The sequence below is a fragment of the Planococcus citri genome, chromosome 1, assembly GCF_950023065.1.
Source record: "Planococcus citri chromosome 1, ihPlaCitr1.1, whole genome shotgun sequence".
NCBI classification, from domain to species: domain Eukaryota; kingdom Metazoa; phylum Arthropoda; class Insecta; order Hemiptera; family Pseudococcidae; genus Planococcus; species Planococcus citri.
In genome coordinates, this window is record NC_088677.1 from 79578387 (window position 1) to 79604122 (window position 25736).

At 33.9% G+C, this 25736-nt stretch overlaps 4 protein-coding genes across 7 annotated transcripts; 2 read left to right on the forward strand and 2 right to left on the reverse strand.

The window, feature by feature from the left end:
* Positions 1-32: 32 nt before the first annotated feature.
* Positions 33-7821, reverse strand: LOC135835854 (NAD-dependent protein deacylase sirtuin-5, mitochondrial-like). The gene is made up of 6 exons (XM_065350315.1): positions 7553-7821; positions 1232-1463; positions 922-1136; positions 699-838; positions 403-541; positions 33-315 (listed from the first exon to the last, which is right to left on the reverse strand). The coding sequence occupies exons 1-6, from the start codon at positions 7555-7557 to the stop codon at positions 219-221; spliced, it is 828 nt and encodes a 275-aa protein (XP_065206387.1). The 5' UTR covers positions 7558-7821; the 3' UTR covers positions 33-218.
* LOC135835567 (UNC93-like protein MFSD11) lies at positions 4626-8137 on the forward strand. Its single transcript, XM_065349899.1, has 8 exons — positions 4626-4883; positions 5595-5764; positions 5987-6163; positions 6237-6499; positions 6582-6704; positions 6783-6948; positions 7031-7166; positions 7268-8137. Exons 1-8 carry the CDS (start codon positions 4692-4694, stop codon positions 7436-7438), a joined length of 1398 nt encoding a protein of 465 aa, XP_065205971.1. The 5' UTR covers positions 4626-4691; the 3' UTR covers positions 7439-8137.
* Positions 8138-8623: 486 nt separating this feature from the next.
* LOC135835586 (UNC93-like protein MFSD11) lies at positions 8624-11674 on the forward strand. The gene is made up of 8 exons (XM_065349922.1): positions 8624-8843; positions 9102-9271; positions 9374-9550; positions 9697-9956; positions 10285-10407; positions 10510-10675; positions 10761-10896; positions 10978-11674. Exons 1-8 carry the CDS (start codon positions 8742-8744, stop codon positions 11170-11172), a joined length of 1329 nt encoding a protein of 442 aa, XP_065205994.1. The 5' UTR covers positions 8624-8741; the 3' UTR covers positions 11173-11674.
* A 593-nt stretch (positions 11675-12267) lies between these two features.
* LOC135835879 (U6 snRNA-associated Sm-like protein LSm7) lies at positions 12268-18423 on the reverse strand. 4 transcript variants are annotated; one of them, XM_065350348.1, is made up of 4 exons: positions 18240-18423; positions 17776-17904; positions 12642-12822; positions 12268-12565 (listed from the first exon to the last, which is right to left on the reverse strand). In XM_065350348.1, the coding sequence occupies exons 2-4, from the start codon at positions 17899-17901 to the stop codon at positions 12432-12434; spliced, it is 441 nt and encodes a 146-aa protein (XP_065206420.1). In that variant the 5' UTR covers positions 17902-17904; positions 18240-18423; the 3' UTR covers positions 12268-12431. The 4 variants fall into 4 exon arrangements, 3 of the variants coding, with proteins under 3 accessions (XP_065206420.1, XP_065206438.1, XP_065206429.1); XM_065350366.1 differs by lacking the exon at positions 18240-18423 and adding an exon at positions 12963-13103; XM_065350357.1 differs by lacking the exons at positions 17776-17904; positions 18240-18423 and adding exons at positions 12963-13103; positions 17326-17549.
* Positions 18424-25736: the final 7313 nt, after the last annotated feature.

Here is a 25736-nt window from a genome sequence, read left to right on the forward strand (position 1 = left end):
TTTTTGGAGACGAGTTGAGAATGAATAGGTACTACATGAAAAACGCATAATTTATTCAGCATTTAACAAAATGTGTAACAACATTCTCCGCGGTTATAATTACAGTAGATACTTGGTATGAAAGTCAAGTAGAACACCACACAAATTGATCATTTTCTTCACCCCATCATCCCCCTGTAGATAAAATACAACGACGATGGAAAGTTGAACTTATGAAATTATGACTCGTTTTCAGGTTCATTCTGACTTGTATTATTCTCCCAATAATTCAAAGTTCTTGGTATCGTTTCAGTACATGGACCTGGGAAAATGAATCTGCAAACAGATTGAAGAGCAACATTCAAGATCTGTGATGTTTAACATTGGGTGAGTTGTTAATCACAAAATTTTTCTATTACTTACGAATAATCATCGCTTTGACTTGTTAGAGCCACGTTGAATTCAGCAGTGATGGCATCTCTGGCTTTTAGCTTATTCAAGTACTCCCTGGCTGAAGAGCTTCCTATTACTATGTATACATCAGCAGTGTCTACTAATTCGGCTGAAACAAAAATAAAAACAACGATTAATGAATACCTTCACTTATTAAAAAGGTGGTCTATTTATTATCTAGTTTTGGTTATTTTGATGCGATTTTTTTTCTAAATCATGGACCGCTTAACTCATCATTGAAAATGTTGAAATGAATTTTAACGAACCTATCTTCGAGGTGATTTTAGGATGTAAACGTTCTCCAAACCAGACAATATTTGGTCTGAGGAGACCACGGCATGTGGGATGTTTGCAACGTGGTAACTGTTCTAGAGGTATATCTTTGTGATATTCTGCATCTGGAGCCCTGTGGAATAAAATATGTACCTATAATAAGTTATCGAGTTGGTTATTACTTTCAGTCGAGCCTTTCTTTCAATAAGTACTGACCCTCTGCCTCTAAGTGCTTTACAGATAGGATGTCGTCTATTCTCTTCAACCCGTTTGCATTTAGTACACTTGGTCTTGAACAAAGACCCATGCATTTCGATCACGTTCTTGGCGCCAGCCTGAATATGTAACCCGTCTACATTTTGAGTCACCACATTGAGATTTCTTCCTTCTTCCATGCATCTCTTTTGAAGTTCAGCCAACATATAATGTGCCTGAGGAGGTATTTCGATTAAAATAACAAACTTGGAAGATAAAAGAATTGTGATAAAAGGAATGAAGTAAACGTAGCTGTGTATCGTACTCGTACCTTATTTGGTTTAGCTTTCAAAGCAACTCCTCTCCTGTAGCTGTAAAATTCCCAAACTAAAGAAGGTCGTTTACTGAAAGCTGTCGAGTGAGCTACATCTCTGATTTGGAACTTTCCCCACATTCCATCGACTCCACGAAACGTTGGTATTCCTGATTCTGCGGAAATTCCTGCTCCTGTCAAGACCAGTATATTGGAGTGGGTTTTGAGGTAGCCTTTGAATACGTCGGCGCTGCAAATATTAATGTGTATTAGATCAACGAGCTTATAATGGTGATGAATGAATGAATGAATAGAACATTTTATTGTTAAAGACCAAGGGTTGGTTTGAAATTTCTGTGACTTCATGAAGCATTGGGGTTGAATTGTGTGATCAATTTTTAAAATTTTCCCCTCCTATTGCCTCAAAATTTTTGAAACATTTCTCATCAATAGGCACATTTTTCTTGACAACAAATTCATACTTTATAATATGGTGCAGTCAAATTTGAAAGTTGCCCCCTCCCTTGAAAAAATTTTGAATCCGAAATTTGGTCTCTATTCTTGGCTTTTATAAAAATGTGTCATGCGACCTATCAAAATGAGTGAAAATTTCACAAGAAACACAAAAATTCGAATGAAAATGTTTTTCGAGCATTTTTGAAGAATTTTGAATCCGAAATTGGGTCACTATTTTTGGGTTTTCTGAAAGTGTGCCATGCGACCTATCAAAATGCGTTAAAATTTCATGAGAAATGCAAATATTTCAATGGAAATTTTTTTCTAACATTTTTGCAGAATTTTGATTTAAAAATTGTGTCACTATTTTTGGGCTTTGTGAAAATGTGCCATGCGACCTATCAAAATGGGTCAACATTTTACAAGAAATTCACAAATTTAGACAAAAATGTTTTTTAAGCATTTTTGATGAATTTTAAGCTCAAAATTGCGTTATGGTCTTTGAAATTTAAAAAAAAACTACCCTACAACCTTTCTAAATAGGTCAAAATTTCGACAGAAAATAAAAAATTCTATTCAAAACTGTTTTGAGCACTTTTAAAGAAATTTGAGCCCAAATATGGGTCATAAATACTCCGGGTTTTGAAAGAGAAAGAGAGCTATGTGACTTATCAAAAATGTGTTATTGTATCTATTTTTCAGGAAAACATCAAAATCTTTTCAAGCTTGTCTTAGATATTTTTGAAGAAAAAAACAGCTTTAATAAGTAAAGGTCGATTTTAAAAATTAGGCTCTCTCCACTGTTTCCGGAAAAATGCATTCAATTTTATGCTAAAAATATTCAAACATGCTGAAAATAATATTTTTGTTGAAAAATATTTGAATTTGTCGCGAAATTTGACGTTTTTGGTGGTCGCATGACACCTTTTTTAAAAAATATACTGAAAAATCAAGTTTCAATTTTGGGCTAAAAATACTTAAAAGTGCCCTAAAGAAGTTGAATGGGAAATTTTGATTTTCTGTTGAAATTTTAACTCACTTTGATAAATCGCATGACACTTTTTTCCATAATCCTGAAAATCATAGCACATTTTCGGGTTCAAAATTTCTCAAAAGTGACCGTAAAATATTTTTGTTGAAATATTTGAATTTCTTGTGAAAATTTACCCCATTTTGATGGGTCGCATGACACCATTAACAAAAAATTTCAGAAATCATGACTCAATTTTAACGTAAAATTGTTCAGAAAAGCTCAAAAAATATTTTCTTTGCAATATTTGAATTTTTCGCGAAATTTTATTCTATTTTGATAGGTCGCATGGCATATTTTCAGGAATCCCAAAAATCATGACCCAAATTTTGGGCTTGAAATTTTCCAAAAATGACAAAAATAATTTCTGTCGCGATGTTTGAATTTTTCGCGAAATTTTAATCTTACTTTGATAGGTCGCATGGCGTATTTTCAGAAATCCCAAACATGACCAAAATTTTGAGCTTGAAACTTCTCAAAAATGGCAAAAAAAATATTTCTATCGAAATATTTGAATTTTTCGCGAAATTTTAATATACTTTGATAGGTCGCATGGCGTATTTTCAGAAATCCTAAAAATTACGACCCAAATTTTGGGCTAATTTCTAAAAAATTGCAAAAAAAAATGTTTATGCCGAAATATTTAAATTTTTCGTAAAATTTGAACCTATTTTCACGAGTTACATGATATTTTTTGAAAAATTCTGAAAATCGTTATCCAATTTTGGGACTAAATTTTTCAAAAATGGTCAAAAAATATTTTTTGGTGAAATATTTGAATTTTTTACGAAATTTTAACCTATTTTAACAGATTGCATGACACTTTTTCAAAAATTCTGAAAATCGTAATCCAATTTTGGGACTAAATTTTTCAAAAATAGTCAAAAATATTTTTTTATGAAATATTTGAATTTCTCGCGAAATTATACCCCACTTTGATAGGTCGCATGACACGTTTTCAAAAATTCTATAAATAGTAATTTAATTTTGGGACTTAATTTTTCAAAAATGGTCGAAAAATATTTTTCGATGAAATATTTGAATTTTTCGCAAAATTTTAACCTATTTTAACAGGACGCATGCACTATTTCAAAAATTCTAAGAATCATGCCTAATTTTGTGATCAAATTTTTTCAGAAATATGCAAAAACATTTTTCGATGAAATATTTGAATTTCTCGCGAAATTTTATCCCATTTTGATAGGTCGCATGACACTTTTTCAAAAATTCTAAAATTATCGTATTCCAATTTTGGGAATAAATTTTTCAAAAATAGTCAAAAATATTTTTTGATGAAATATTTGAATTTCTCGCGACATTTTACCCCACTTTGATAGGTCGCATGACACGTTTCCAAAAATTCTATAAATAGTAATCTAATTTTGGGACTAAATTTTTCAAAAATGGTCAAAAAATATTTTTCGATGAAATATTTGAATTTCTCGCGAAATTTTAACCCATTTTGATAGGTCACAAGGTCACTTTTTAATAATCCTACAACAGTTCATTTTTACTTGAAATTGTGGGGGGGGGGGTGCGACTTTATAATTCGACTGCGCACTTTTCCGCTAATCGTTTCTCATGAACATTGGTCCAATGAGCGTAGAATTAACTCCTCTATGCTATACTTAGGTATTAATTTTGTGGGGGGGGGGGGGGTCTCTGGACAAATTCCAGCCAAATTCGATTTCTAGAGCTATTTTTCCAATTAAACTGTAAGCTAATAATTCAAAAAAAAATTCGTTTTACCTCATCGATATGACTGAATGAGACATGATACACTCGAACATGAAAAACACTAATTTAATTTGCAATACTGCCTCATTCTAGACTGAAGGTAATATTCTTCGTAGCAATAAACTTCATTAATTTTTGTGCTCTTGAAAGGCAAGGTTTCTTACTCGTATCAGTGAAGTAATACATAGATTTATCAATTTTAGATTTCAGATTATTCAATTTGGGAGCAATGATAGGTACCTATAGATGTTATGAATGACCTTTCAGTTAATTTTGAGATATTTTTGCGATCACTTTAGAATCTTCTTGCAGTCGAATTTACTTATTTTTTTTTTGCTCAAAGACAAAATGTGGTCTAAATTGAATGCTCGTGTTTTGAGAAATATCTATTTGGGTTTATGCTTTGTGGTGCTATTCAGTGCATTTAGTGCTTTAGTCAGCGTCCAAGTGAGTAACGAATTTCTAGCTTTAGACCTATCCTTTTTAATAGCTCTGATCTAACTGAAAGTTTTTCATGGAAGAGTTTTCAATGGAATGTGGATTTAGGTTTGAGGAATATAATTTTTGCATTAAAAATTGGTGCAGCTTTAGAAAAACTACTCAAAATTTAGAATCAAAACTCATCAAAGATGGAAAAATTATGTTCATGTGATTTAAAACAATTAGAGAATCTGTTTTTGAAAATTTTTTAGCATCTTTGATAAATTTAAGGCAAATTTGAGGCTTGTTCGGTTGATCCTCCCGAAGTCCTGAATCCTTTCTGGGTATTTGGGTAGGAAATTCAAACTCTTCCAAAAAAAAAAAAAAAAAAAACGCTGAGGAGTTTATGTGAGGCTGCAACCCCTGGTGCAGCGCTAGTGTGTTTGCATTGTTTTAGAATTGAAATAGGGGTATAGTTCCAAAAGTTGCCACCTCAATTAAATGCAAATTCACGTGCCGCGCTAGTGTCCTTTAGTTGAAATAGGGGTATTAGTTCCAAATGTTGCAACCTCAATTCTGAAGAATATTTACAAAAAAATCATACTTAAATCAGTTTCAAAACTCCAATTCTTTCCAAAAATTTGAGTTTCAAATTGTTCAAGATCAACTTAATTTTCAGTTTTCACAGTATGAATTTATTTTATCAGAAGACTTATTTACATTTGTCAATTTTCGCAGAAAACCATCACAGCGAGCATCCAACATGATAACCCTTCGTACAAAACAGACGCTTATATTTCTTTGGGCATTGTCTACACATCGATGGCGATTGGGATGTGGCTATCACCCGGAATAATTGCCAAAATAGGCTCCAAATGTGCCATGATCATCGGATCTTTTTGTAATACGTAAGTTGTTTTGCATTTTTAACTATCAAGAAGGGATGCATAGATCATCATTGATGATAGAAAGATAAAAGCAGCGCGTGCATGACTCCATATTATACCTATCTTAATTTCAATTTCAATTATAATTTAATATAATCTGTTGCTAATCTTCTCTAATACTGGGAACTCGAATATTTATGAAGTATTTAATTATCTCTACTTTGTATCATGGCACGTGCGCAGAATTTACATGGCAGCTTTCTACACCGAACAAAGCTTCTGGATTTATCTATGTGCAGCCATTTGTGGATTTGGAGGATCGATCATGTGGACTGGGCAAGCCAATTACATCGTTCTGAATTCGGAAATAGGGAAAGTGCATTCGGGAATAGGAGTTTTTTGGATTTTGTATCAATCTAGGTAGGTTCTATAGAAGAAGGTTCTAGAACTCGGTAATAATTGTGTTTTCTAATTGTAAATTTGGGGTTTTCAGTCACTTCTTAGGCAATTTGATAATATACTTTGAATTCAATCACGAGAATCAGTCCGTTGATAAAGCCATGAGAACGAGGATTATCTCAGTTTTTGTATTCTTTGCTGCGATGGCAACGTTAATGATGTGTTTCATTAGACCTCCATTACGTCATAAAGAACAGAAAAAAATCATTAGATATCCTTGCACTGAGATCGTTAAATCGAGCCAAATTCTCTTCTCCCCTCGTATGCTTTTATTGGTCGTTACGATGGCTTGTGTTGGTAAGCAATATTAAAAATACCAAAGTGAACTGGATTGATTTGGTGGATATATTTTTGAACTAATGTTATTGTTATTACGCAGGTTTACATTTATCATTCCTGAGTATTCTCAGCTCCAGTATGGGGTTCTCGAAGTATTTATCAGATAATTCCAAAAAATTAGCTCCATTGTGTGGACTTCTACAAGGATTTGGCGAAATCATGGGTAATGTGAATGGTTTTTTTCAAAGAATTGATCATCGAACTCGACCCTTGACTAGATGAAGGCTTTATTTGAATACAGGTGGAATCCTATCTATCGTTGTGGGTGGCAAAAGGATATGCAATTTGAAACCTCTGATTACCTGGGGAGTGATTTGTAACTTGGCTTGTTATATTATCGCATTTTTAGCGTTACCCAATGATTCCCCTCATGGTTTTACTGATAATTTACCACTGAAAGTGTTACCGTGAGTATTAAGATAGTCCAACTACAAATTACAATCCACTTTCTAAATTTTAAGCTCCCAAATTATTAATTTTTATATACAGAATTGCGTTCATTATTATGGAACCTATCCTAGCTGGAATGGGTGATGCTTGCTTACACACAGAATTATACTCTGGTATTGGAGCCATGTATCCGAACGATAGCTCTTCAGCTTTTGCAGTTTTTAAATTCATTCGTGTACGTTGAATAATAATTTATTGGGCGATAAGTTTCTTGGTAATAATATGATTCAGATCAAGTATACTGTGTACTGATTTGATTTTCATCTTTATACACAGAGTATAGCCACAGCGAGCAGTTTCTATTACAGTAAATGCCTCGGATTACACGCTCAACTTGTAATTATCATATCGACGAGTTTAGTTTCATGGATTTTGTATCATTTCGTGCAGTGGTTCTTAATTAGACCGAAACCCAGCCAAGATGAAGAAATGGTGGAGTGTAAATGAGATTTAGTGTATCAGTTCAGTCGAGAATCTAGCTGTGATTTTAAATTTAAGTGCATCGTTGATTTGTAAGATTATGATAGAGATTAGATTCAAGATATTGGGCTCAGTACTCACCTCATATTTGTACGTTGGTTCTGTCTGTTCCCCGATGCTGATGTTGGAATTGGAAAATGATTTCTACGGTTTTATTACTTTAACTTAACGTGATATACTTTAACTTTATTTTTATTACAAATTGAACGTTTTTTGAAGTATTAATAATATTGTTATCAGTGACAGCTGATTTCGTAAACAACAAAGGTAAACAAATTTTATTTTTAAAAATGAAGTCTATTTCGCACTTGTTTAGTGAGCTGTTTTTGCGCTGAGGTTACCTTTATTCTGAGTTCATGAAGTGAACTGACTGCCGACTATACTATCGTATTGAATATTTTTCACTCAATTTTTCAGATAATTATGTTTGCGTACTTCATGTTTACTGTGTTATTGTTTTAATTAATGATCAAGTGATTAGAATCAATTTGTAGACCATTTTGCTTTTCTAAACAACTATTTCTTAATGAGCTCCGCATGAATTTATCTCTATAAGTTGTTCAAATTAGTATTATTCTAAAAACTGTTGATTTACTTCGTAAATACCATGTAACTTACCCGTATTTACAAAATATTATGAATTTTGCCCATCAGTTAGTTTTATCAGTTATCACGAAATTTTTTTTTTAAATTCACTATTTTTTGTTCGCTTTCTAGTTTCTTGTTCATTTCATTTCATGTACTTCAAATTTCCATGAATTTATTCGATTTTCATTGCAATAATTGGTTATTTTTTTGGTTATTCAATTATTTATTATTCATAAGGAATCAAAAATATGAAATAAGCAAACGATTCATATTTTCGAACGTAGGTACTTCGGCGAAAGCGTTCGATGAAGATTGAATTTCGTTGTCTTGAATCGATTTTAAATCAGCCCAATTAGTTGAAGTGCTGAATTTGGAAGTCTTTCAAAAAAAAAAATTTGATAAAAATTAAAATTCGAGTGATAAATTAGGCCTTTATCTTATCGCGTTGTAAGTTGTTAATCCTTTAAATCTGAAAAACACTTGAGGTGTTGAGGATGAACATATCAGATAGGTAGGTACTTCAGTCTGGTTTGTAATTTCAATTTTGGTTCAACCTGCCTAGATACTCTGTAGTTGGTTGAGTTTGAGTAAATGATTATTATTTAATTATCAACTTAGCTATTCATTTGACCAATTATCCTGCTCGTGATTGATTTTTTTTCGTGTAACGTGAAAATTTTCGATGATGTTTACTGTACCAAGCTCTCGACTGATGAAAGATGTTTATTTGGGATTGTGTTTCATGATGATATTCGCTTCAAAGAGTGGTTTGGACAATGTAACGGTAAGAATAAAATGCTGAATAAATCGTTGATCGTTGAATGAGCTTGAGGTCTACACTTTACGACTTGCTTTGATTATCTACTCGTACAACGTATTACTTATCCATTTCGTGTATGGTTTTACTGTACCTGCCTATCTTCTATGCTGATATTGTTGATAAGTAATATTTCGATCTTCATCGAAACAAAATAGGCTGCATTGTCGATAGATCATGAAGTTAAATTATTACCTAAATTATTGAATTACTTGTATGTTGCAGAAAACAGTTACAACGAGTATTGAAAAAGACGACCCATCGTGTCATTTAGACGGGTACATCATGGCCGGAATCGGATACACTGCACTTTCTGCGGGAATGTGGTTTTCTCCAGCAATAGTTGCGGCGATTGGTCCAAAATTCGCTATGGTATTAGGCACAATTACATTCGTGTTAGTATTCATTTAATATAATAATAATTAATTATGTATTGTCTCATATTGATATAATTATAAACCATCAGTTTGTAATTCTTGTTCTGTTTCACGATTCAGATTCTTCTTGTTGACCATGTTAGCTGAGCAAAGTTTATGGATATATTTCTCAACGGCGTTGACCGGTTTTGGAGGTTCAGTTTTGTGGACTGGGCAAGCTACTTATACTGTATTAAATTCAGAAATAGGCAGAGTGTATAGGGGAATCGGTGTGTTTTGGATACTATACCAATCTAGGTAGGTAAGTATGTGAGTTAAAAAATCTCATCATAAATACATATTTATTACTATGTAGGTAGGTACCTAAAAGTAGATTTATACGTAGGCATACGTAGTGTAATGTTCGAGTGTTTCGATATTATGTTTTTTTTTGTTCGTTTCAGTCATTTTCTCAGTAACTTGATCGTCTACCTCATATTCAATGACGTCCACCGGTCGATCGACAGATCGATGAGATTACAATTAGAATTGATTCTGCTGTGTTTCAACGTGGTTGGAGTGTTAATGCTGTTTGGTCTGAGACCACCGTTACGTAGTAAACATGAAAACGCCGTTCGGTCGCCGTTTAGCGAAATTCTGAAATCGTTCAAGATTCTATTCTCACCTAAAATGATGATTTTAATCGTATCCATGATTAGCATGGGTAAGTATAAACAACTCCTTACAAAAATAGTCTACTGTCCAACTATAGCGAAAAGTGTTCAGTTAGCTGGCATTTTTGTGATCTCAAAAACCGATTACTTTTTTTGTAAATACTTATTGTAAAGCCCCCCCCCCTCTGTTGTTCAATTTCGAGTAAAAACAAAAATCTATTGTAGAACTATTCGAATAATTTTTGACTTCAAATTCATCTAACTTACCAGACAAATTCCAGCCAATTCGATTTCTAGAGCACTTTTTGCCATTATAGACCGGTACGATTTACTCCATTCGTTAAAATACGAAATAAATTATTGCCCTTCATTTCGTAGGTCTTCATTTCGCATTTTTACATATTCTCTGCGCTAGTATGGGATTTTCCAAATATCTATCAGCAAATTCCAAAGAACTAGCTCCACTTTGCGGTCTACTCCAAGGAATCGGCGAAGTGTTTGGTAGGTATTACTGTCTAATTCAGCGATTAAATAACTAAGTACATTCATGATACCTACCTACGTGAATTAATTTTTTTTTTCGAATTCATTTGTAAAATATAGGTGGAGTATCATCAATTGTAATCGGAGGAAAAACTGTGTTCAATTTACGATCTCAGATGACTTCTGCTGTCTTGTGTAATATATTGAGTTACATTATTGTATTCCTGGCTTTACCGAATACTGCTCCTCAAACGTATACCGATGATTTACCTATCATGATGTTACCGTGAGTGATAAATTCAAAGTTTTGATATCATGTCGATTTTCGAGTCAATTTATTCGTTAATTTTTATGTAAGTACTTTCGTTTAGGATCTGGGTACTCGTATTTGGTGCGTTTTTATCCGGTTTTGGAGATGCATGTTTACAAACAGAAATGTACAACTGCTTAGGAACCATGTATCCAAATGATAGTCCATCAGCATTCGCAGCGTTCAAATTTATTCGAGTAAGTTTACCGATAATATTGTTAGCAGATGACCTATACTTACTAATCGAACACCGGATTTAAAATATTATTTTATTCTAGTTTACTGCAACAGCGAGTGGTTTCTATTATAGTGAATATTTAGGTTTGTACACCCAGCTCATTATTTTGATCACGATGAACGTCATTTCGTGGATATTGTATCATTGTGCTCAATGGTTTTCGATCAATACAGCATCGAAGGATGAAATTCAGCCAGATAACGTATCCGATGGACGAACGATAGAAACTAAATAATAGGTAAACATGAAACATCGTTGAACAAAATCTACAAAATAGAACAAGTTCAAATTAAGTAACATTTGAACGATTGAGTCGATTGAATACTTATAATGACGTATATTTACAAATAAGCATGTCCGAATATTCGAAAAAAGATTCGTTTTAATTATCATCACGTATAAATGTTTTTTTCTGAAAACCACAACTTAGCATGTCCGAATACCTATCCGAAGCGAGATTCGTTTAATTCTCATCACGTTGAAATTGTTATTCCTGAAAAATTACTCGCTCTCAATAAATACCTACTTACCTATAGAACAAATTAGGTGAGATATGAGTATGACAAAGATTTCGTTGCATAAGTGTTTTGAAGTGATCATAAAATATTACTCAAAGTTGAAGTGCTGAATTTGCAAGTTTTCGAAAAGAGTTGATAAAAGTTGAAGATCGAGTGATAATTAATTAATTAATAATATACCTAAGTATCTATATATATATTGAATTATCTTATCGCGTTTGAAACAGACGATTTTAATTCTTTATAGTTATCTGAAAAATACTGAAGTACTTACCTATATGTACAGATCAGATAACTTCAGTCTGGTAACTGGTTTGTAATTTCAATTTTGTTTTAATCTACCTATCTGAATAAAATTTGATTTTCAATCAGATTGTGCCTTGTGGTTTGAAGTTTTTAGTTTTTAACCCATTGGGCATAGGCACATGGAGAAGCTGATGATACTAAACTATTTTAACAAAAACTAAAAGTGTTACAAAACAGCTCAGTGCTCATTCCAAAATCCGAAATTTTACCAATCAATAATAAAATTCTGAGTAGCAATTTTGATTTTTGACAAAGTGAACAACGAAGTGGTTTATCGACTTGCAGATGAAAATATCAGCACCACTATTGATCACATTCATCTGGATCTATATGTATTGTATAGTGTATACACAGGCCAATGGCCATAGAGCACGCTGCACTGCACTGCACTGCACAAGTTGACCAGTATTTACTGTAGCGTATGTATAAGCTCAGACCTATTCATTACCATACAATAAATCGACATTACAAACCGCGTAAATAAATGTTCAATACACACGCAGCAATGTACTAAAAACGAAACTTTATTCGGGATTCAATCCTGGAGTCATTTTTACAGATGGAGTTCCGCAGTTGAAGAATGTTATCCATTATTATTTTTACAGTCTAGTTAAAATAACGCCACCTTACATTATAGGTATGTGCAGAAAAAAATCCGCTTCACAGAAGGTTATTGGGCAACAAATGGGTTTGCTATCTGTTCCATGCCGTCCATAGGACATACTCGAATCACTGCAGTTCCACGACAGACAACCAATCCCAATTGTCTATTATCATTTGACAATTTGAAAAGATCTTGTGGATCTACACAAAAATTAAAGAAATCTAGTCACGAGACTGACCAACATAAAAACAGCATCATCAATTTCAATTTATGTACCTCTCAAATACTCAGTCGTATTATCCAGCACTAAGTTGACTAATGGGTCATATCCTTTCAATGTTCCGGAGACTTCCCTGCCACCTGCAAATTTGACTCTGATTACTTTCTCAAGGTATCTCGATAGATCAACTATGCTTTCTTTCTTCTTTCGTTCCTTATGTTCTGAACTTTGATTGTTCTGTAAGTAGAATGCAAATGAGAATGAATAGGTTTTGTCGTGAGAGAAACTGATGAACCTTATTGTAATCATCAGGAAAATGATGATTACTCACAAATCTGTAGTAATGAACTAATGAAGTGAAGGATTGAGATACTCACAGATTTCTTTTCCATGATGGATAATGCGGATTAAATCAAGAGTACTTCTTATTTTTTAACAAAAAACGAGCGTAATTTTCACGGGTACAACCGGTGTTTGCTTTACAGTTTACACTTAGTTTACACCGATTTTCTAAATTTCTGAAAAATGAGTTTTTTTTTTGTTTATTTGTCATAGAATTTCAAGTGCTAAAGACAACAAAAGTTTTTATTTTTATTATGGCTTTGGCTTATGGCAAATCGAAGATCGAAGTAAGGCACTATAGCTTCACTCATGTGAAATCGGTGGCCATCTTTTCGGCCATCTTTGGTGCAGAATAACAATAGAATTTTTATGAAACGTCACAGTGACGTCACTTGCCGAACAGCTGTACTGTGCTGCAGTGTTGGGCGATATTATTATTCGATTAATTGCCAAAAAATACTCGAAATTATTCGAATATTTTTTAGTGAATAAATAATCGGATAGTAGGTAATCGATTATTCTAAAAAAAATACAAAAAGTGAAGTGGAGTTGGTGCGTTTTGTTCCAAAATGGAGACAGATGAGTAGGTCTAGGTACGTTTCAAAACTGCCCCCCCCCCTTAAATCGAAAAGAAATAAAATCGAAAAAATTGAAGCACTTCAATGTTTTCTTTTCTCTATCCTGATAAAATATAAATATCAACACAAGAGTCTTTATCCTAAAACCACTCTCTAAATTTAAAGCAGTCAAATTTCACTGCTTAGCAGTCACGACATTTTGCCTTTTTAAAGCAGTCGTTTTTTTTACTGCAAAACAGTGAAAAATTACTGAATTGGTCAGTCAAAATGATTTTTTACTGACCAATTCAGTAATTTTTCACTGTTTTAAAAAAACAAAATGTCGTGACTGCTAAGCAGTGAAATTGACTGTTTCAAATTTAGAGAGCAGTTTCATATATATAAAACAAACAAAATATATAAATATGAATCAGTAGGTAATGTGATTTTGAGAAACTATAAAACAAAATATAGGAATATGAATATGTAATTAGGCCTAATGTTAATTTGAGAATTGGATTATCAAATGCATTAAAAAAATTATCTGATATCCGCAAAAAAATCTTTGGGAAAGAATTCTAACCCCCCGCCCTCCCTCTAAGGAAAGATAGAGGTTGGAATTGAAAAATTATTTTAAATAAAATTAATAATAACAGTATCAAAGTTTATTGATATAAATACTTAGAGTAAATCCCCGCCATTCAATACATTACTCAATAATTTAAGTATTAATGTAGGTACATTTTGAAAATGTGGTTCGATTAAAAAACAACTGTCAATGGAGATAAGAAATAAAACATTATTGAAAAAATAATGATAATATTAAAGTAACAAAAATCAATGATATAGATAGAGTAAATCCCCGAAGAAGAGCAAAGAACGATACCAACAACTTGACATTGCAAAAATCAAATCAAAAGAAGTTCAAAAGAAATTCCAAGAAGAACTGGAAAAGCAAAAGGAAGACAGGTTGGAAGAAGAACAAGGTATCGAGGAAAAGTGGCAAACATGGAAGCGAAAGGTTAACACAGCAGCAGAAAAGTCTATTCCATTCAAAGGAAGAAGAAAACACAAACCATGGATGACTCAAGAGATACTGGATCTGATGGAAGAACGAAGACAAGCAAACAGACCAAGTAATGAATACACAGTGATAAATAATCAGATCATGGGAATGTGCAGAATGGCCAAAAACAAGTGGTATGAGGAGAAGTGTCAAGAAATAGAAGAGCTGGAGAAAAGGCACAACTCCAGAGAAATGCATACCAAAGTGAAGCAGATGATGGCCACCCACAAGAAAAGGAGAAGTGGAATAGCATATAAGTATGCGAGGAAAAGACGGAAAGTACTGTGTTAACAATCAAGAAACTGAAGAGGTCTGGATCAGCTACATACAAGAACTGTATGGAGATGATACACGTCTGGCTCAAATTGCAGTTTCATCCACAGAAGAGGCACCACGAATTGAAATGTGGGAGCTGAGGAATGCTGTGAAGCGAGCCAGAAACCACAAAGCAGTGGGAGAAGATTTCATACCAGCAGACTTGATCAAACATTTAACACCAGAGTATGAAAAGGAGCTGCTGAAGATAATAAACAAAATATACGATGAAGGCACTCTGCCTATGAGCCACGCACTGAAGCTACTACTCTCCATCATAAATCCCAGAATTGAAAAGAAGATAGATGAAAATCTAAGCGAAACACAATATGGCTTTGTAGCAAAAAAAGGGACGAGAGATGCAATTGCCCTGCTGAAAGTGATCATTCAAAGAGCACTGAATGCAAATAGGGAAATCATTGCTTGCTTCGTCGATTATGAAAAAGCATTTGATCATGTCAACCATGAGAAGATGTTGGAGATCCTGGAAAAATACAATATCGATAACAAAGACCTGCAAATAATCAAGAACCTGTACTGGGAGCAAAGCGCTAACATCAAGATTGGAACTGAGTACTTGGAGAACGGATGTGGAATAAAGAGAGGTGTGAGGCAAGGATGCCCCCTCTCACCCAGGTTGTTCAACGTGTATGCAGAAGAAATAATGAGAGAAGTGCGAATCAAACGAATGGGATTCAAGATCAATGGCAAGAGAATAAATGAAATAAGTTATGCAGACGACAAAGTGATCCTTGCTGAGACAGAGGCGCAGATGCAGAAAATGATCAACCAAATCAACAGTGCTGGATTAAAATATGGAATGAAAATAAATGCAGGCAAGACCAAGGTGATGAGATTTATGAAAGGAGATGATAAAGAGGTCAAAATCAACATCAGATCACAAGAAATTGAAAATGTAAAGCAATTCAGGTACCTTGGAGCACTGATAAACAACGATGGTAGAGATCATAAAGAAATTAAATCACGGATTGGAATGGCAAAGACCGCTTTCAACAACCTTGCCAATGTGCTGGGAAATCGAACGATGAGTATTGATCTGAGGAAGAGAATTATGCGATGCTATGTATGGACTGTTCTGAAGTATTCCTGCGAAACATGGACCATGAGTGCAGAATGCGAGAAGAAAGTATCCGCTTTTGAGATGTGGTGCTATCGAAGGCTACTACGGATCTCATGGAAGGACTTCATTACCAACAAGGAAGTACTAGCAAGAATAGGAGAGGAGCGGAAAGTCGTAGTTGAAGACATCAAAAACAGAAAGCTAAAGTATTTAGCTCATAAAATACGAGAAAATGGTATTTTCATGCTAGCGGTACAGGGGAAAATCCAAGGAAGATCGACGAGAGGGAGGAAACCATCGGAACTGTTAACAACAAACTCACCAGCCAACTCCCCCTGCAAGACCCTGAAAGAAACAATTAGATACGCTAGATACCGGCTAATATAGATGGACATATACGCTATCTGACGAAATCCCCGCCATTCAAAACATTACTCGACGATTTGAGTAGGTATATGAACCAAGATTTTGAAAATGAAGTTTGACAAAAATGAAATATTTTATATAATATAACTGAGAAATGTATATGATTGAAAATGGTAATGCTTTAAAAAATTTGCAGTAATATTCTATTGTCAAAAAAAAAGGGCGGACAAAACCACAAATTTTTTAAATTATAATTCATAATGAAAGGGAAATGATTTATTATGATGAGTAAAAAAAATTTAGAAAAAGGTTTTGTCCGCCCTTCTATCTATATCATTGATTTTTGTTACTAATATTATCATTATTTTTTCAATAATGTTTTATTTCTTATCTCCATTGACAGTTGTTTTTTAACCGAACCACATTTTCAAAATGTACCTACATTAATACTTAAATTATTGAGTAATGTATTGAATGGCGGGGATTTACTCTAAGTATTTATACATGTATCAATAAATTTTGATACTGTTATTATTAATTTTATTTAAAATAATTTTTCAATTCCAACCTCTATCTTTCCTTAGAGGGAGGGCGGGGGGTTAGAATTCTTTCCCAAAGATTTTTTTGCGGATAACATTCTCCGGCTTGTTTTCCGTTGGCTCCGCACTGATCTCTAATCCATATTTGAAACAACTCTTTGTTTTTTTTCAACACGAGAAATTGTCCTAATACGGTATGAGCTTGCAATATTGGACTTGTTTCAGGGCCGTATTCATAGACGTTACTTAGGAATCACTTGGCTAAGTGGTGAATTTTGAAGCAATTTTTCCAGGCCTGATTGAATTTCTGAAATTTTGTTTTTTAATAAATTGAGAGATTGGACTCCGAAGTGTTGATTTATCATTTTAAAAATATAAAATTTTTATTCGTTCGTGAGAAAAATTGAATCAAAATTCACCACTTAGCCAAGTGCTACTTAAGTAACGTCTATGAATTCGGCCCTTAATACTTACTGTCGAATACAAATTACACAATACACATAAAGCGAAATTTCAACGTTTCGTACGAAAAAAAAAAATAGTATCATGTAAGCCATTAAAAACGGTAATTAAAATAATTTTGACATAATTTAACACGAATTCAGTTACACATAGTAAAAAAAAATTAAATCACACTACAAATAAACATAAAAAGTTATAAGAATCGTGACTTAGGCTATCTATCCTCGAGACGTTAAAAATCTACAAAAATTCGTGACACCAGTCAGTTAGACATTTGTAACAATCTGCAGACTGTTTGGCATTCGCCTGTACACTTGATTTTGTCCACAATTCAAATAATTCTTGATCTTTTTTTAAAATCAGATATTGTCCTAAGACAGTATATGCCTGTAAGAAGAGTACAATCGGAATCATCACGATTCTGCATTAAGACTTTATACGTCATTCAATCCCAATACTTACTTTATCAAATCCTAATTTCTCCAGTCGAGTTCCTAAGACATCTCCGATTCCGGCTAATTCGGTTACTGGCTTTTCACCCATCGGCTCCGAAACGAAGTTACGGTGTTTCTGACTTGTGTTAGACATGATCTGTATGATTGAGAGACTACCATTAGAATGGATTGTTTTGATGCGATAATTTAAAAACAAGCTAGAGAGATGTCCAACGACCCAAAAATGACATTAACACAAGAGGTCCCACTTTGACCCAATCTGACTAAAATCCATTTTTCTCGAAAATCAGTAAATTTCAAAGTGGGACCTTTTACCGCGGAATGACACAAATATATTTTGATAAATTTTATCAATTTGACAAACCTGGTTTGTCAAATATATTGGATCGTGTGTTCGTGTGTACCAGGCTTAACAGCATACCCGTATGTATAGCTTAAATTATTACTAAAAGTACTTTAAATGCCACTTACTGCAATCTAATTAAGTAACGCGATCATTTCTAAACGATTGAGAAACAGGGGACAGCAAATCAACTAACAGTACTATAGAAATTTGAAAACGATACCGTACAATGATTAGGTACTCAAATAATACGAAATACGCTCTGCAAACGAATACGTCGAATGTTAGCTCTTTGCCACATCGACACACATATTGCGCAACATTTTCAGTGGCGTAGCCAAGGGGGGCGAAGGGGGCCATGCCCCCCCCCCTCTTGCGAGCGAAAATTTGAAAGAAAACATGCAAAAATGGGCGTTTTTTTGTCGTTTGTATCCATTTTTTCTACAAAATTTAGCTCTCGCTTCGCTCGAGCAGTAATTTTGCCTTCATTTTCATTAATTCATCACACATCACGAAGGTTTCCAGAAAATTACCCCTCATTTCGATTTTTCATGCCTAAAAATCTGGTGTTGCCCCCTCCTTGAGAAAATCCTGGCTACGCCACTGAACATTTTCAAATTTCTGTGACATTCGTGGATGTAAGTTTATCTCATCTTATACGTATTACACGCCTAGAGATATTTTAGCTCGTAAAATAATTGCACGAGTTGTTAATAAATGATTTGAAATTAACTAAACGACCCAGACGAAAATAAAAAAGTTACGTTTACTTATGAGTAAGTAGCGTAAGTTAGGTGTATTAATCGCGATGATGTAATTTATCAACATCGATTAGGTATAGTGAAGTCAATCTCTCACTGCTTAAATTCTCGAGATGATTTTTTTTGCCACCTGTTTAGCGCCTACGTGATGATGGCGACGTTTAACGTTACTGTTTTAGAAGAAGGATAAGCTTACTTGGGTTTTCGATTTAACCCTCCTTTCGAGCATTCAACAATCAAATCAAATCAAATAGCCTTTATTAGAACTAGGTATACATTACAATATCAATTCTAGTAAAGGAGAAAAACACCCTTACGTACATAGTTTACAATGATAATTTACAGTTCTAGGCCCATATTATGGGCGAAGGCCTCTCTCAAACGCTGCCACTCGGTACGGTCACGAGCTACCCCTTCTACCCCTTCGTAATGGTAGTTATAAATGAAATTATAAATTATGTCCCTCCATCTTGCCTTTGGCCTACCGTGTTTGCATTTTGAATATGGTACCCAGTAATTCATCACCCTGGTCCATCGCTCATCCCTAAATCTCGCGATGTGACCTGCCCAATCCCAAATTTTCCTTCTCGTTTCTACCAAAATATTTTTATTAAATTTTAGCCTGTTTTTTTATTATTTTTGTAGGGACTCTGTCCGATTTTTTTATTCCTATCATTGAGCGGTGCATCGCGTTTTGTGCTGTTTTTAGTTTATTTTCTAAGGTATTTGTCAGGGTGCAGGTTTGAGCTCCATAAGTAATTGTTGGGATAATGCAGCTGTTGAAAATTTTGCTCTTATTTTCCAATTTGGAAGGTCCCTTCATGATATTTTTCAACGCCATCCGAATTTGCAAGCAATGAATTTAATTTATAATTTGGGTCTTTTTTGAGATTTTTTTTCAACAGAGAATTCCAAAAAATTTTCCGGGGGGTGCATAACGGCTTTTGAAACCGGTTTCAATCAATTTGAAATTTCTTAAAAGGGGTAGGTAAATAACTTATGAAACGATTTTTAGCCTCTTAACACAATTTTATCAAATTGTCATATTATTTAAAAAATGGCAAAAACGGTTTTTTCACGTCTACTCGACCAAACGAAGGTATAGGAGGTATAGGAAGAGACGAACGCGCGCACACCTATGTAATGTACTCGCACTCGTACTACTCTCATTACACATTCTACTAAATGGAAAATACTTATTCATCGTGTGTCGTTTTGTTTTGTATAATTTAAACAAAAGAATCTCTCTAAAGTCTTGTTCGAGTTAAAGACTTAATTTATTTGGCTCAATAGCAGCGTGTGTGTAGGTGTTTCGGAGGATTGGTTTTAATTATTTATGGACACAGGTAGTGCCTACCTACGTAATATTTGTCTGAACAGTGTTTCAAATGGTATTCTTGAACTTCAGATATACTTAGACTATAATCCATACACGAAAAAGTGCTCTAGAAGTTGATTTTGTATTTTTTTTTTTTCGGGGACCAAAAAAATGCGCTGCCAAAATGAAGGTACTACCTGCCCCATTCATAAAAGTGCAATTTTGAAATTTTTACCCCGCACAACGAGGGGGTGGACCCTCAAAAAGGTGATTTTGGGGACATGGTCGGGACCGAAAAAACTCGACGGGGTTGTGTTGGAGGACTTCTCCCGATGCCAAATATGTAATTTTTTCCGTGAAACCCTGCACAACTGCATTCTATGGCACTTTGAATGCGATTTTTATGCATTTTTGGCCATTTTTGATGGTAAAATGGTTCTTATGTCCACGATATGGCTGGGGACCAAAGGATTCTTGGACGTATGTTAGACCGGGGCTATTTGAAGCCCAACTGCGCAAAAACGGCGAAAAAATACCATCACAACACGATTTTATGAGCACTAATAGGCTTGTTACCACTCCCCAGACCACAGAATTAAATAATGCATTGTGTATTCGAGAATGTCGATGCGACCCATCAAAATGGTGTAAAATTTCGCGCTGAACTCAAAAATCGTAATAATTTTTAATTTTGACCCCCCCGCGGTGGAGTTTTGCCCCACAAACCGAATATAACGATGATATTAAACAAATGTTACACATTACACGTCGATACTGAGGATTTATGTGTACGCAATAAGAATAATTCTCATATTCCTTGTCTTGGGAATATTTTTGCTTCAGAATTTTTCATTTAATCTCCATCCCCTCCCCTCCCCTTTAAAGACTATTTTTGTACATGAATTTGAAAACTTGAACATGACCTATCAAAGTGGTATAAAATTTCGCACTGAGCTTGGAAATTGCAGTCATTTTTCAGTTTGGCCCCCTCGGTGGAGTTTCGTCCCCCTCCCTCCATAAAGTCAGAACACGGATTTGAAAACTTGGATGCGGCCCATCAAAATGACATAAAATTTCGCGCTGAGCTCGAAAATTGGAATCAATTTTCATTTTCATCCCTTCCTCTCGCTCTCCACATTCGATTGACTGTTTTTCTCATGACTGGAATGAAGTTTGGAAACGATTTTTGTATCATTCATTGTTGTTCCATTTTTATTGTTTGTATTTTTTTCTCATTTTTTTTTTCTTATTACATCTGATTTCCTTTCATTTATATTTTTTTCATCTTTAATTTTTGTTCCAATTTTCTTATTTCTTTGCATTTTTTTCTCGTTCTTATTTTACTGTTTTTTTTTTCATTTCATCTTGTTTATTTCGTTTGTATTTTTTATATCTTCCATTGTTCTTTCATTTTTGTCTCGTTTTTCTCATTTTTATGTTTTTACTCATTTCATCTTATTTTTTTTCATTTACTTACATTTTTTGTATCTTTCATTGTTGTTCCATTTTTCTTGTTTGTATTTTTTTCTTGTTTTTCTCTATTTCATATTTCATCCGATTTCTTAAATATAATTCTCGAAGAAAAAAAACTATACCCACGATGATATCTCCAGACACCATATGCGATATTCGTTGTTCACATGGCAGCGTAATCGAACACTTGAAGGGCTAATTGTGAAAGTCGCCTTAGTCAGCAGTGATTTTTGTACATAATCAATGAAAACATTGTTGTCCTGCTTCAGTGATAATGTAAAAACTTCATGGTCAAGTATTAAAAAAACATCTTCAACTATCCCAGAATGCATTACAATACTCATTTTTCCCTTTAAAATTGATGAAATATGAAAAAAAAATGTTTAAAGTTGTGTGAACAAAAAAATGACTAAGGCGACTTTCACAATTAGCCCTTCACTTGTTAACAAATCAACTACTTACTTCCTCATGAATCATTTCCCCTCAGAACTACCATCTGCTCTTCTGAAGTCACTTTCTCTACTCTCACTTCTCCAAATTTCACACACTCTCTTACCAGTTGAGCTTCAGTTTCTATCACATGTTTCAATTTCCGCTTACTTGTTACAGTAGTGCATTTCACCGCTGAATCACTATCACAATATGCAACCACTGGATATAAATATCGATTCATCACACCTTTTATAGTGCTTTATTGCAAACACTTCATCTCACGCAATGCTTCATTCAAAGCACTGAATTCAGCCTTGCAAGTTGATGTTACGCGTCTCTTTCTTTTACGCACCAAATAATTTGATAATATATCCTTCAGTTGTTTTCATTGAAGGTTGCACATCACGAAAACTTGCTTCGGCATAAACTTCCAACTCATCACATTTTCCTTCATACCTCAATGAGTAATCTCGAGTTCCTTTTAAATATCTCAACACATGTTTAGCTCTCATCCAATCATAATTTGTAGGTGCTGACATATGAGTGCTCAACTCATGAACTGCATAAGCAATATCAGGCCTCGTACCATCCGTTAAATATCGTAAAGAACCTATCAATTTACGAAATGGAAATTCAGTTAATTCCAACATTTTCCGACCTTCACTTCCCTCTCCACTCTCTTCTAAAGCTTTCAACTCCTTATTCATCACACCACGTTCAACCATTGGAGTCTTTACTGATTTACAATTACTCATCTCAAAATGTTCCAAGATCTTATCAACATATTCACGCTAATCTAATGTTATTACTTTATTTTTCTTATCACGTGTTATATTTATACCTAAATATTTCTTCAACTCGCCTAGATCACTGATCTTAAAATTTGAAGACAATTTATCAACAATTTCTTTCATTTTCTCTGTATTGTTGCTGGCCACAATCAAATCATCCACATAGATAACAATAAGTGCAATTATTCCATCCTGATGAAATGTAAATAAACACTGCTCATTCATAGTACAATTCTCCAAACCTATCTCTCAGATTTCAGATTCAAGCCTCTCATTCCACTTCTTCAGACTTATCTTCAAACCATAAAGAGACTTCTTTAACTTACAAACATACTCCCCCCGCACATCATCTGACAACACTCCTTCAGGAACCTCCATGTAAACTGGTTCATCTAATATACCATAAAGAAAAGCTGTCTTGACATCCAACTAAGTTACCTCAAGATCTAGCTTATTAATAAGAGAGAAAATAGCTCGAGTATTCGGTAGTCTTTCCACTGGTGCAAACGTTTCATACAACTCGTAATTATTAGTATCTTCAAACCCATGAACAACTAGCCTTGCCTTATATTTTGTAATACCATCTACACAAATTTTCTTACGAAACACCCATCTATGAGACAATATCTTAGTTCTAGGTTCTAACTCATCTCACCTTATAATATCCCAAACGTCATTCTCAATCATAGATGATTTTTCCTCTTCAATAGCCTCTAGCCATTCTTTTCCATCTTCTCTCAAAATGGCCTCTGAATAATTTACAGGATCGTGGTTTATCAAGGCAAAAATATCACCCTTATCATCAAACTTGGCTAAGGCAATCAAATTTTGCTGAATCTCCAATTTTCGCGCCTCTGATCTCTTAAATGGTTTATTTAAACTAGTTTGCTTCAAAATTTCAAGTTCAGCATTGGCATTTGAAAACCACTCATCATAGTTGATAGTCTCATCAACAGTTGGTATAGCAGACGACTTAATCTCATCACACACGTCCTTATAAACTACTGATGGTCTCAGTCTCACATCACGTGTGAGTATTAATAATCTCACCACTTTGAATATCAAGTAGTTTATAGCTGTTTGAAGAATATCCTACTAAGAAATAACGCTTCAGACTATCTTTGTTCTTTGACGATTTTCCCTGACTATAAGTTCGAGTAGAAAACTTCTTAAGATCACTTTTATTTAAGATTTTGCGATAAGCAAGACAACCAAAACAAGAAATATACTTGAGACCACTCTTCTCTCTAGGATCAAACTTATTCAAAGGTATTTCAAAATTGATACCCTTATGACATGTTCTATTCAACACATAAGTAGCAGCATCAACAGCTAAATGCCACAGGTTAGCTGGTAATCCTGAATCAATCATAAAACACCTAACAGTATTTTGAAGTTTATGATTCCAGCGCTCAGACTTACCATTCAATTGTTGAGTATCAGGAGGAGATACATCAAGCTCAATCTTTTCTTTTTCACAAATTTCTTTCATCTTACCTTGAGTATATTCCTTTGCTCCATCACACCTCAAATAGCAAACTTTCACATCACTTCCCAATTTGTTCCTTGCACTCACCAGAAATTTCTCAAAACAAGCAGGAACCTCATCTCTAGTTCTTATTGAGTAGGTACTTGCATATCTTGAAAACTCATCAACAAAAGATACAACATACCTATACTTATGAGGAAAGGTCATTGGCCTAATAGGTCCCATCACATCAGAATTAATAATTTCTAAAAGCCTAATAGCTAATCTCCTATCATTCTTAAAAGGTAATCGCATCATCTTTGCAGCAATGCACACCTCACAATCAAGTATAGACTCATCAAAATTTATATTTTTCAGTTTCTCGTCACATTTAGCCATTTGCTGCAAATACGATCGCGAATATGCCCTAAATTTTCATGAATTTTAAAACCTTCACTTTTAACATTCACATCACTTTTAAATTTCTTATGTGGTTCATTACTTGTCTCATTTGCATTGCTCACCTCATTAATTTTACGTTTCTTCGCTACAAAAGCTGCGCCCCTCACAGATTTTTCATTCTCATCACATATGTAAATCAAAATTTACAACCCACACATTATTTTTATAAACTCCAGTAAAATTGTGACGCGGCCAGCGATACCATACCATATGTCGGAAAACTTTTTTTTGAGATAATCGCGTTTTCATGGAAAAAGTCAGAAAATATAAAAAAAAAATTTTTTGTCGATTCATATACTATGAAGCCTATACTTTGTAATGGGTGTACCCACCGATCTCAAACACGTCGTTTTAGTGGTGAAAAACTGGTTTTACAAAAGTGCTTTTCATAAAAAAATGTCAAAAAAAAAATATATATTATGATGTAAAAGCATTAAAAGATGAAGAAAATCAAAAAAAAAAAAAAAAAATTTAAAAATGTTACAAAAATAACCCAAACTTTCAAACACGTTTTTCTCAGAATTTTGGTTTTTGAATTTCAAAAAATACGCAACTTTGAAATTTTGAAAATTTGTCAGATTTTAATATTTTGAAAATCTGTTTGCACCATTGAAAAGAGGAAGAAAAACACTACCAGAAACCACAATAAAACGAAAAAAATTTTTGCCGACATATGGTATGGTATCGCTGGCCGCGTCACAAATAAAGTACGTTTTGTTTTAGGATTAAAAATTTCAATAGTATTTGAATTCAAAATAATCGAATATCCATTATCAGTAAATTTTCTCAGAGATAACAGATTTTTAGAAGCATTTTCAGCGTATACTTATAACATTTTTCAAAGTAAATGGCTCACCACATTGACTTTTTACATATAACTCACCACTTTGAGTAATATCAACGTGAACATCTTCGCTCGC

Coding starts and splice junctions, on each gene's coding strand:
- LOC135835567 (XM_065349899.1), top strand. CDS start 4,692: ATGACCTTTCAGTTAATTTTGAGATATTTTTGCGATCACTTTAGAATC. Junction 6,500..6,581: donor CGTTACGATGGCTTGTGTTG/GTAAGCAATATT, acceptor GTTATTACGCAG/GTTTACATTTATCATTCCTG. Junction 7,167..7,267: donor CAGTTTTTAAATTCATTCGT/GTACGTTGAATA, acceptor CTTTATACACAG/AGTATAGCCACAGCGAGCAG.
- LOC135835854 (XM_065350315.1), bottom strand. Junction 1,137..1,231: donor TGAAAGCTAAACCAAATAAG/GTACGAGTACGA, acceptor ATACCTCCTCAG/GCACATTATATGTTGGCTGA. Junction 316..402: donor AGTCAAAGCGATGATTATTC/GTAAGTAATAGA, acceptor ATCTGTTTGCAG/ATTCATTTTCCCAGGTCCAT.
- LOC135835586 (XM_065349922.1), top strand. CDS start 8,742: ATGATGTTTACTGTACCAAGCTCTCGACTGATGAAAGATGTTTATTTG. Junction 8,844..9,101: donor GTGGTTTGGACAATGTAACG/GTAAGAATAAAA, acceptor TGTATGTTGCAG/AAAACAGTTACAACGAGTAT. Junction 10,897..10,977: donor CAGCGTTCAAATTTATTCGA/GTAAGTTTACCG, acceptor ATTTTATTCTAG/TTTACTGCAACAGCGAGTGG.
- LOC135835879 (XM_065350348.1), bottom strand. CDS start 17,901: ATGTCTAACACAAGTCAGAAACACCGTAACTTCGTTTCGGAGCCGATG. Junction 12,823..17,775: donor AGAAATTAGGATTTGATAAA/GTAAGTATTGGG, acceptor TTCTACTTACAG/AACAATCAAAGTTCAGAACA. Junction 12,566..12,641: donor TACGACTGAGTATTTGAGAG/GTACATAAATTG, acceptor ATTTTTGTGTAG/ATCCACAAGATCTTTTCAAA.